The sequence below is a fragment of the Mycteria americana genome, chromosome 5, assembly GCF_035582795.1.
Source record: "Mycteria americana isolate JAX WOST 10 ecotype Jacksonville Zoo and Gardens chromosome 5, USCA_MyAme_1.0, whole genome shotgun sequence".
Lineage (NCBI taxonomy): Eukaryota > Metazoa > Chordata > Aves > Ciconiiformes > Ciconiidae > Mycteria > Mycteria americana.
The window spans coordinates 55,254,221-55,267,025 of NC_134369.1; the positions used below are offsets into that span (position 1 = coordinate 55,254,221).

Consider the following 12,805-nt stretch of genomic DNA (forward strand, 5'->3'; position numbering starts at 1 on the left):
ATAGTGGGTGCTAAAAGACAGCAGGGCCAGGGCATGTATTAGGAGCTGGGACTGGCAAAGAGAGAACAGTTGGTAAACAGAAAAGAGGGGGAAAAAAAAAAAAAGCCAAGGACAGTAGGAAGAAAACATGCAAAACAGGCACTTGAACAGGGGAAGGAAAACTGATGTTTTCGCAGTGAGCAAGATTTGAAATAGATAAACAGATAAAAAAAAGATAAATAGATTTGAAGACACTACCTGTTACAGCCTTTTGGTCCATTTTACAGAGAACATAGGTCTAAGCACTAAGCAGATACAATTTGAAAGCAGCCTCAGCCTAAAAGAGGGGGGGGGGCAAAAATGAAGAGCTCCCCCAAGTTTAAATCTTCTGCCATTTGGAGATTCTCACTGGAGCATGCAGAGCCTGTGTTGCAGCGAGGATCCTCTGTGCATTTGAGGTGAGTAAGCTCTCTGGTGAGCGACAAAGAAAAAACATTTGCCATTATTTTTCTGAATCATCTGCTATCTTCTGCTAAGCACTTTAAAACCGCTTCTTGCGACAAATCAGGCAAATACCATCCTAGAGAAACTCTGGCAAGTATTTGTCTGCTAAACATTTGGCCCTATTACTACTGATATGGCAGTAATATGTTACCAGCCAGCTTTTCCTTCAAGGGACGCAAAGTGCAGGAGATCTTGGGAAAGAACTACGAAGACACATAAAGAAAACTGAAGAATAGCGTGTAAATATTTAACATGCTCTTCCCAAGAATTACCAAGGTATACACAAATGTCCATGTATTATGTAGAGGCAGAGTGATCTAACTTCATCAAGAGCTGGAGTAAAAGGAATAAAAGAGAAGTGAAGATTTAAGGAAACCTGAAATCTAAGATAACAATACCATTGGCAAAGAGTATAGCAGCTTCTTTTCTCTAGACTGGCCTCAGGGCATTTAATTTTGGTGTCGTTCATCTTCGAGGCCAGCCAGCCACAGGCCCCACATCATAAAAATGTGTTCACAAGCCATCTATTTCCCTCTGGTTTCTTAACCAGGACACAGGAAAGGTTCCATTTAAAAATCATTTTATTATTAACATAATCTTCCCATTTAGCCAAGTGTGGGTCATGTATAAGGAATGTCGGTAAATATTCCATTTGAGGCTTCTTTTTACATATTTCCATTGATAAATAAACTCTGAATTCACATAAAAAAGTTAAACTTAAATAACTAATATATTTTTTGTAACAGGCATACATTGGTAAAATATAAATATTCTTGTACTCAGCCTTTGCTGTAAATAGAGATAACAGTTAGCCACACATCACAGTTATTAACAACTAAAACCAAGAACTCAACTGATTTTCTGGCCTGGACTAAAATAGAGATGGAAACAGAAAATTCACATTTTGACTTTGGGCCAAAAGAGGTTGAGAGGCAGGAAGAGAACAGTTTTATTAACAGCCTTGTTAAAAATAGTCTGCTCTGCCGCTGAATTTTAACTTATTCTACATTTGGTAGTTGATTCCATTATAATTTTATGTAACACTCAAGTATCACTAACAAAATATGGCACATCATCCATGAACAATATAACGATGTTTTAAAACTACCAGGGCAAAAATGTAGGCGATATGAGTGATTTGGTTCTGGCTACCCATGTTGTCCTCTCAGTCTAACATTAATATATTGCATCACGTCACTGTTTTGGCCACTTTCCCGCAAAAGACTGCAGTTTGTTACCTGTAGCTCTAAAGTTTTTCAAACTAACCAGTTACCAGGCAGCCCGATACACTGGGCTTCCTCACCCAGAAGTCAGATCAAAATCGGTTGATCAAGATGCCCTCTCAAAGGACTCTGGGAATGATGGTAAAAGGGACCACGGGACTGCTAGCTTCAAGCTCCAGTGCTGTTAGGAAGCATTCGGTCGCGGCATCATCATTGCCTTGAGCCTGCAGCACCTCTCCCAGGCCGTTCCAGACCTCATGGGCCGTGGAGTTCACCTGGACGGCATCTCTGAGAATCTTCTCCGCCAAGCTGTAGCGCCCGAGCTGGTGAAGCATCAGAGCCTGCAAGAAAACAAAGGAAAAATGGTTGACATTGGCCAGTAGGACTTTTCTGAAGCTCAAATGATACGTGGCAACAGTGAAATAAGCACAGGTAGCTCTTAGGTTCAAAGTGTTATAGGCTATATAATAATTTTTTTTTTTTCTTTTTTTAAAGAAAAGAAATGACCTGAAGCAGGACTGGAGCAGGCTACTCCACACCAACGAGTGAAGTAGCTTTAGACAAGAATCAAAGACACTGAAATGCAAAAACCGAGTTGAACAACAAAAACTCCACCTAACCACCAAAAATCAGCAAGTACCTGAGCTTTTGTGGCAAGCTCCCGGGTCTAAAGTCCTACTAAGGTGTGTGCCCTGAAGTGTTTGTATCCTGCCTGCGCATCTCAGCACCCAGCTCACGTCTTATAACATCTGAGATCATACACACGGCACCACTGGCTCTCAGGGATGGCAGAAACAGAACTGAGTTCAGCCCAATGGGCAACAGCCACGGTACCCGATTCAACCTGTGGAACGGGAAGTGTGCTGGGACTGATACCAGTAGTGTATAAAGTAGTGACACCAGTAGTGTATAAAGGTCCAGCAGGCAGATAACTTCCTCAGGAACTTCCTAGACACAGATTCTTCATCTTCCTCTGCAGGAGATTCTTCATCTTCCTCTGCAGGATGGGATCCAACTCAACACCACACGACCCAAGAGGATGTCCAAACCCACTAGGATATAAGCTGAATGAGGCAGTGGAAATCTCCATCCATCACATTCAGCTATGTTACGGTGCCACAAAAGTTGTGGAATGACCCAGTAACAGAGCTTTATTCTGGGATTATAATAATCCTAACGATGTTATGCGTTTTTACGATTCTGTATTGCAAAATGCATACAAGACCACAAATCTTTGTATTCCAGAGAGGCATCCTGATTATATGCTTACAGATTCCTTGTGAGTTCTCCCTTCCCAGCCCCCACTCCTTGGACCACGATTTCTTTTATTTCTCTCTGTACATCTGTCCCTCAAATCCTTATCAACCAAAGTGCCGATGATTAGAAAGTACTGCAATTCTATGCAACCCCCGAATTATCCACAATATGTTTCTGGAATTCTGCCCACCAGGCTGACTTTCAGCATGGGCAGACTAACTCCATCCTACAGACCAACAGAGCAGACCATGCTCTGAAGAACAATGTGAAGAGCGCTGTACAGTATTGGCAAGTAAATAAATAAATGCCATGAAGGCTAAGTTCTATCAGCCTAGCAGATGTTCTCACATAAAGGTGCTAGAGGGCTCTTCTGGTTTTGGATTTTTTTTGAGCTGTCAAGTGAGTCAGCATTTTCAGAGTGAGTGAACAGTACTTCAATCCAAAATATCAGATAACTCTCAGGGTCGGTGTTTTTTCCCTGCAGGAAAGTGATTGTCAGTGACTGGTAGGTATCACATGTGAAACTACAAAAAATGAAGCAAGGAGGCGGAATATATAAAGATGGCTTGGCTGCATGCACCTAACCTTAGTACGATTAACATGTTCTTAATTTTTGAGACAAGATTCTCTAATTAATTTTCAAAAATATTAATTTTTTTCTGTGCAGATGTGTATATTTTATACTAATTAAACATGTGAGTTCTTTGAATATTGGTAATACTTTTTTTTCCCCCAAATACGCCAGACTATTCTCCCCGCTTGCTAAGGATGCAAGCTGTTCTTTTCAAGACCAAAGGAAACAATGAAATTTTGCAGATATAAGCCTGTTGATGGGAACAGAAACACGTTACGTGACATCTGCCCTCTTCTGTATGAAAAGAAGTGTAGCTGAGATTTTCCAGGTGATAGAACTAGAGCAAATAGTAGCTGTTGCCTGCTGTTATACTTTTCTAAGAATATAAGCTATTTAGCACTAGCGAAGGAACTGCTCTTGCGTGGGCAATCAGGTCGCATCCTGTACCCTCATGTTTTAAGAGCGAGAGTCTCCCAAAAGTCAGTCTTTCACTGGTGTCTCAGGCTGGGATGCTATGAAGACTCCTGCCTTGGGTAGCAGCACTGGCGCAATGAGCTTTGCTTCCAAAGAACCAATGGAGAAAAAATTAGACTCGTTTCATGCAGAGCATCAAAAGGACAGTGACATTTGGTCACTATAGCTGTGGGCTGAGCTCAAACAAGGGACCTAGAGAAAGACGACAGAATACCCTCTGATTCATTAACTCTCTCAGAATGATGGTCAGATGTCATATATTGTGAATGTCCAGTTTGCAAATCTCCTTCCCGGATGACTTCATTAAAATTCCGAGGCACAGAACATTTCAAATTATTTGTGGTCCTTGCCTGACTTTGCTCTATTAAGCATTACACTGCAGACCACAGGGAGAAGGAGCAGGCATGCCTACCACACAGCAACATCCTTCAGTGACCTCGCACCACCACCCATCCAAGAAAACTGACCTCCAGTTTACCAGCTGTCAGCATATGCTTGCTCTCTGTACTAAACCCTTCAGGAAAAAACCAAAAACCCAAACCACTAAACCCAAAAAATCCTACCCCCCCCCCCCCCAAAACAAAACTCCTCTAAGATTTCCCAGAAATCAATACAAATTATCCTAGTCCTTCACTGCATATTTTCCTGTGCTTCCTAACTGGAAACAAAATCTCGAAGCTACCATTTCTGGCCTTTACCTATTTAGCAGCAGATGTACAGACAACATTTATCTGCAGAATAATGTTGGGTCTCTTGCTTTATGGCGGGAGGTGGGCTTGAACAACACATCAACTCTGCAGAAACACAGAGGGGTACCTAAGTGACGTATGCCTTGCACCTTCAGACTTGGCATGTTAGTTTAAAACCTAAACAGAATGCATTCTCCCTATATCCTCTTTATAAACAGGCACATAAACTTTGAAAAAATTAAGTATGATAGATATTTTGGAACCTGAATCAATTAGAAAAACGGCTATATAATCATTTGAGTAAATAATAAGAAATATTAGTAGGAAAACACCCATTGTACAAAAGATGACGAAAACTAAGTTTCTCAGAAATTACACAAATCTAAGGCAATCTATTTGTTCTTTGTACATTTTAAAATGCTGCAGTACTTGATGGAGGTGTTTAAGACAACTGTTGGCATCCTGTTAGGAGAAAGCAGGATCCTTCCTGCTATTGCATCTCTTTCACTAGCTCTTTCCCATGGAAGACCAATAAATTTATGACATTTGCTTCTAACACAGTTATAAAAGCCTCTAATATGTGTGGGCTTCTTCATTTTGCAGCTCAGTACAGATTTTGTTTATTACTTTTCCCCACGTTTGGTTTGCTGAGAATCTTGGGGTTCTTTTGGAGTTGTTTTGGTTTTGGGTTGTTTTGGTTTTGGGTTTTTTTGGCAAACCACTGATCTCCCCTGCGTGTGTTAAGGCTTCCAGCTTCCGTCTGTTCAGGACGTCTTTACGTTGTAAACTCTCTAAGCAAATCTTATTTTTCTTTTAGCCAGTTCTACATTGTAGAGGTTGATTTTCTAACTCAAAAAACTCCAAGAGAAAACTCTAATCAGAAATGGCACAGGCAGAAAGTGAAGGGAATGTCTGGAGAAACAAAGAGACTCTTTTGTGCCATCATCACAAGAAGCGAGAGCAGTGCTTCATGTCTCCGATTTGTTGACATTTATACCAGTCACTTTGAATAATCAACAGTACTCATAGATTTGTGGAGTTCAGATGCTCTCTGCTCAAGGAAAGGTCAACAGTCCTTTACAGTGCCCAGGCCATCGTTGGGGCTCAGAGCTGGGAGTAACAGGGACTTTCAATTTCAAGAGCCTACAGGGGCTGGCTTTCTAAAAAAAGAGTATTACTGTGTACTGCCTGCAACAGGGAGGTACTGTAGTCACTACAAACAAGGTTCTACACAAGCCTCACATCACAGCAGAAGAAAACCCTCCCCAAAAAGGGGAAAAAAGTGCTTCCAACTGTCGTCTTCGCTGCAGGTTATTCTCAAGATCTTGCCGATTCTTTCCTCATCCACTCCAGAGTCACAAAGTCTCCCTCTAGTTGGTCAATGATTTTACATGTGTTTCCTCCCTCGATCATTGCCCTTACGCTTCATTTTACATTGCCCCACATACAAACCTGCTATTCTTGTGTATTTCACCAAAGCACCTGTCCAGGGATTGTTTTTATAATGCTCAGCCAAAGAGGGCCCAACCCCTGACTGAAGACCCTCGGCACTGTTGTCAAAACAGAAGTAATTTGTTATTTATTACTCAATAGCTCCTAGGCACCTACACAAATACAGACCAGAAAAATAGCTATTGAGTCTGAAAGGGCAGAAATATCTTAATGTACCATCCAAAACATTTGGCTGAGTAACCTTCATTTATACTTATCTTGCATGTGTTAAGGAATGGGGATTATATCTTCTGTATTTTGGATACTGTCTTGGGACTAATCATGTTTAGTGTTTTAATTAATGGCATATCAGAAGACTTATGAGAGTGATGATACAATCAGATAATAAAAAGTTAAGAGGATAGAATATAGAAAGCAACAGGCTGATCATGAGAACTAGGATAACAGAAATATGGCAAAAGTCAGCAAAACAAAGCGAAAAATAACACAACAGTAACACAGAAGTTCTGTGGCATGCTGGAAGCCTGTCAACCAAGCAGCTTGGGAGAAGGACTTGGATATATCGGGCAACCACAGGATGATAGTGTGAAAAGGTGCCAGCGTGAACGAGGAAAACTCGAGTGACATCAGGAGAGGTTTCCAGTAGAGAGAAAGACAACAGAGACTTGAGCAGCTGTGCCGTACACAGCTATAGTAGGGCCTCCTCTGGCACCTTGTGTAGTCTCCCCTATTCAACAAAGGTCATTCAAACTGCAACAGGCATAGAAAATGATTACTGAGACGATCAATAAAAACCTTAATTTACAAGGAGAGACTAACAGACTTGGTTTGTTTAACCTAGCAAATCAAAAGCTGAGAGGAGATGAAGTTACTTGCTATAAAAACAGTAGAGAGAACAGAATAGAGAAAAACTATTTTAGTTAGAGAATAATGTTGGCACAAGAATACATGTGTATAAATTGGCTGTGAGTAAGTTTACCAAAAAAATGTGAAAACATTCCTGGCAATTGGAGCAGAGAGATTTTGGAACAGCCTTCTACTTGCAGTGGCAGGGTGCAAAACAGTGTTAAGACAGAGTCCTACAGAGAGAGCTTGGGTGCTCTGGTGGTTATGAGGAGGAGACTTGTCTAGAGGGCCCAGGGAGCTTCCACTACGCCTGTTCCAATATCAGGTTCTCCCTCAACTGCATTGAGAGGAAAGAGAGTGATAACATTCTCATGCCTATATAATATTACTACTTGATGCTTCTGTTGTAAGAACAACTTTCTCTTGATTCCTTGGGTTACACTGAAGAAGCAGGTGCAGAGAAATGTCCAACTAATGAATACAAAGGTCAAAAAGCAAAATTATGGTAGGTATCCAGCTTATTTCTGAAAGAAGAAAACTAGTATGACAAAATTAATGGATTCCAAAATCTTCAAATCCATGAGGCCTTTTTTTAAAAAACAAACAACAAACCCCACACCATATTCACAGTCTTTTGGGCATAGAAAGATGCATAATGGAATTTTCAAATGCATGTAAGACAAGATGTTTAATCAGCATTCACTTCAGCAGGACCTAAATCCTTACTCCACCTAGATAACTTTCAGTATGTCATTACATATCTATCTCTATCCTAGATAAACAAGATACCTTTAAAATTTGGTCTATGGTAATGGCACAATAAAACCAATAACTACAATTAACACCTTCTTCAATAAGCCAGAATGATATTTTGATATATATTGGACATGTCAAAATTACATTTTGGCACAGTTATTTTTCCCCTTGCAATTTAACATATTAAGGTTATTTTTCATTAGCTAAATGTAAGCATTTTTAAAAAGGAAAACATTCAACTGAGTTCTAATTTCCAAGTGCAGCTTTACACAGTTTCCAAGTAAAACCTTCAGTTAGCAAATGCATCATTTTTTATTAATAAAATATCATCACTCGGAATCTGAACAACATGATACAATAAGCAATTGTATAAAGCCATAACTGCTTAAATAAGCATGTAGTGTAGTCTTCACTGCAAAGGTATCTTTTTTCCTGCAAATGGGCTTTCTCTCTTTGCAAATTAACCTGTCATAATGATTAACCAAACAGTCAATGGAGAACACACATCTAGGAAAAATAAACATGGGACAGAAATGGAAAACTACTTAAATAACTAATTTCTGATTTTGAAAACTAGCCATTTAGAGGAACCTAGTAAGGTCACTTTTTTTATTTGCTTTTAGGCAAATGAGAAGCAAACATTCAAATTTCTTCCATGGAACTAACTTTTTAAAAATTAAAGCCATAATTATCACCCATCATATGTCTCACCAAACCGGAACTTTATCATAAAGTGCTAAACAAGATTTGCAATAACCGGGGGGGGGGGGCAGGTAAAAAAGTAACACTACAAAGATCAGTGTGGTTTCTTCCATGTGACTAAAAATTTCCGCTCAAGAGCTGGAGGTTTTCTTAAGGTTTAACCGCCTGACTACTTCTCCACCCCTCCTGGAAAATAAATAGTTCTCAATCTCAACAGAAGCACCACTTGAGAATTTTACCTTTATTCATTTGATAGCAAGAGGAACAATTTCATTTTCTCTAAGAAAAATATAGAATATAGGTGGGAGATGTTCTCAAAAGCAATGAAATTTATTTCAAAGTGGAAAAAATATAATGGGAACTTTGACCATGAGTCCATTTGCACTTTTGCCTTCTTCAGAGAGGTTGCTGAACTCTTGGCACTGAACTCTCTCGTAACTCCGCAGAGAAGGAAACTGAAAACTGGGAGAAATGGAGAGTATGAGAAGAAGAAATGTGGCCGACCTAACATGCAAAAAAGCGTCAGAGACGCTCACCATGTTTAAGAATCACACAGCCTGTTGACCTGCAAAAGACTCAGCTATGGAGACTTGAGATCTACCAGATAAGATATTAACATTAATTTTTTCCTAGTAGGTCTGTTACATGACTTGTTTGCTAAAGCGCTTTAAATTTGTACGATGCAGACCTTATTTAGCTAAAAAAATACCCCTCAGAGCTAAAAGTCTCCTTGCAAAAACAACAGCTATAAGAAAACATTATAAGCATACAAAAATCAAAAATGGACTGATTTTGCTTTTAATGATGAGAGCAGGGAGACAGAAGAACAGTGGAAACACTACCTGCCTGGTACGCTGATGACCTGCTGAAGCCCAATAAGCTAGCAGCTGCAAGTATATAACCAGAGATAGAGATATACAGATGTGGAAAATAATGATTTTTTTTTTTTAAGTTACAATAAAAGGCCTAAAGAACTCACTACACCCAACTCCCCAGTAATTTTCCCAGTTCACTGTTTTATTTTTTTTAAACAAGTCCCAGCCTGCCTAAGAAAGAATCAACTCTCAGCCGTGGTACACAGAAAGACATGACAGAAACATCCTATCTTATCTAAAAAACCTTGAAAATCAAGGATTATGACCATAAACAGTTACAAAACTTAATATGCAATGTATGCATTACAAATCCATATGCACTGTAATTTTAGCATCACAAAACTGCCCCTTGTTACATGCTGGTTTTTCAGCCTATTTTGCATGTGTTAAGGTGGCTGCTATTTTCAAACAAATCTATCAAACTTGAAGGTTTACCAGAGACTTGACAGTGTTATGCTATAATAATGAAACAGAAGAAGTGTTAGCGAGGCAAAACGAGATGAATTTGTCATGACATATGGAAAAATAAGTAAAATTCTGAAACTGATATTTCCCATCCTCTGTGATAAAAATACACATTTTAAATGTATTCTATAATCAATATTTTACACTTACGTAGAGTGAAATAGCACATTATTTATATACTATGCTCTCTTATTTTTCTTTTAGCTGATGAATTTGTGCTGAAACATGTCCATCTAATGCAAGTATGACTTTGCACAAGAAATCATTAATTAACTCCTCCTTTCGAAGGCACATACCAAGAACAGTTGCATGTTTAGTCATTGCCAGTAACTATTTTCTGCAAGTGCGAAAAAATTGTGACATGGTGCATCAGTTCGAAATAAGCCATTCCATCAGAAAAATGATGAATAAACATAGTTCTATGTCTGCAATGACAGACACAGATGCATTTTAATGCAGGGATTTTGAAGGATGTCCATATGATAAGGTTTAAAAAAAACTGGATTGACCACCAACACTTACAAGTAAAGATAATTTTCTGTAAAATAAAGACAGACATAATTTTTTTGAATTGGAAAGAAACTGCAACATATATGTGATTTGTTTCCAAAATGCAGAAGACAAAACTACTTATCTCGTTTTCTCTAATAATGCAATTCTTTTGAATAATAAAAAGTGTGTTTCTTCAAACATGCTCAAAATAAAACTTCCTAGCAGCTCAGTATGGATTTTTTTTTTAAATAAGCACAACCAGCTAATAATACTACAGCTGATCACTCACTAAACCAAACCAAAGCAACTGATGAACAAACATGAACCTGCGCCTGCAGCCAACATTTTTGTTCATTGCCTATCCCAAAACGCTGTCTGTCTGTTCTACGGGTCCCTTCCTGCCTTGTCCCCCCTCACTTGCCTTCCTCGATCCCCAGCACACCCCGAAACCGAGCTGTGTGCTCTGTGTCACCGCTGAAGCAAGCTCCCAACCCCAGTGCCTTATTTCTTTACCCCTCCCCTAACACTAACAGCCCCCCCAAGGTATCCCGTTGCCTCCCCTGCTGCAAACCCCTTGTTGCTAGGAGAAAACCTACTGCTTGGCAACAGATTTTTAAAACAACAACTTCGGCTTTGTTACTCACTGAACTTCGCATTGCCAGCGTGAAATCATGAACGTGCGTGGTTGTTAGTGCATCTGTGTATTTATAACCCCCGTGAAAATGACTGACCCCTTCCAACAGGGATGTGCTTGCCTTTTAGTTCGTTACTGTTCACAGCCGATAATGCAGAAAGGTTCAAAATTGAAGTTTGTTTTTTAAAACTGTTGATCGTAGCCTTCCACCAAGATGGAAGCTCTTGGAGGACTTCTTTTCCTGTTAAGACAACATGATCTTGCAATAGTCTGCTGTAATTTTGATTTACACTTTATGTGAATGTCATATCAGCTTATAAAAACAGCATGACTACCACGCTACATTGTGAGAACTAATTTGACTATAGCAAGCACATTGGAAACAAAGAAAACACCTTACTGATAGAGTGAAACAGCTAGTGACTGCAGAGATTATCTAACTTTTTATCTCCATCTGAAAACTGTGCTGAGGGTCTTATTTCATATGCCGCATCGACAAACACAGTAAACGCACGCTGATTCTCCCTTCAGAAGTCAGATGGCTACAGCTCTGGCAAGGTCTGCATCAACACTGGTATCAGGGAATAATTAAATACAACCTCAGTCCTCAGATAATGGCCAGTCCTGAATTTGGAGTACTTGTCATCTGGTGCAAACGTTTTACATTTCCTCCCAGCTGCGATACCATGACACTGAAGTGCAGGTGATCCGTCTCTCCATCACCTTCCTCCACCCAGAAGCTCAGCAGCACTGGATCTGCCCTCCCCTCCCTCCCAGCACACATCGCCTTTCCCACAAATGAGAAAAGAGGATTTCCCAGATGTACAGCATCCTTCAAGTACACACACCCGCAATGAAAACAGGTGCTGGAGAGCACAGCTACAGACAGTGCTGTTTATGAAATGGGCCTATAGTAATTCCCTTAATTCAGTATATTCTTGTATATTGTCATTCATACGCTCACCCCTTTTCCCCTATGTAGACATTTTATAGATGTAAGTGCATGACCTAATTACAGTATATTCACTACTGAAATCCTACCATTTTATCAGTCTAATCTGTGGCTGTATTTCAACATTGCCTGGTTTCAAAAGCAAGGCTAGGTTTACTACTGCATCATCATGCTACCTACAGAGACTCGTAGGTACTGTTTGATACTGATGCCATTATTGTCCAAGTTTTGAGTCAAAGGGTCAGAAGTAGAGAAAAATTGTATTTCTCATACTCAAGACATAGCACTAACATAGAAGTGCTTTCAATAGCCAAAAGAGGAAAACCCCAAATCCTCCAAAAATGGTACAAGTGCAAAACAGGCTAGAGAAACAGAAAGCCTCAGACCGACATTCTTGAAATGAGAAGCCTCAAAGTCAGCCCACTGAGTCAATATTCAACCATTTGAGCAAAAGCTTGATTTTTCACAAGGACTGAGAATACTGGGAATTCAGTGTCCTCACTCCACTGCCTAAAGACTAGATTTCAATTTAGTACATCTGAAGGTTCCTGGTTTTGAAAGCTTGTGCTCCATGCAAAATTACCGCTAATGTCAAGAAATTCATGTTCTTCTGTCCACCAGTCAACCACTGATAGAATTAAAGAATAAATAATAAGAAATAGCAAGCGACAGCTTTTTAAGAAGTCATTTTTCAATAATGACAGTTTTTCTATAAAATCACAATGAACATACTGGTGGTATGTGGCTTCTGGAAATAGTAATTAGAAAAATTGATCAAATGTTCTAATGAAGAAATCCATCTGACGTCAGGGGAATAGCTTGCGTATCAAAGAAAAATCAGAGTTGCAGACGCAGTACTAGGTTCTGTGGTTAAAATTTATAATGAATAGAGCTGTCAGAGTTCAAATTGAGTACTTGGGAGATCTTTAGC

The 12,805-nt window shown here is 39.5% G+C and overlaps 1 protein-coding gene across 3 annotated transcripts in view; it reads right to left on the reverse strand.

The window, feature by feature from the left end:
• Positions 1-1,052: 1,052 nt before the first annotated feature.
• The window catches only part of TTC7B (tetratricopeptide repeat domain 7B), a 148,820-nt gene continuing 137,067 nt past the window's right edge, over positions 1,053-12,805 (reverse strand). For all 3 annotated transcript variants that reach the window (XM_075503433.1, XM_075503432.1, XM_075503431.1), the window contains one exon: positions 1,053-2,047. In XM_075503433.1, coding sequence (XP_075359548.1) covers positions 1,826-2,047 — 222 coding nt within the window. In that variant the 3' untranslated portion in view covers positions 1,053-1,825. The remainder of the gene's footprint in view (positions 2,048-12,805) is intronic.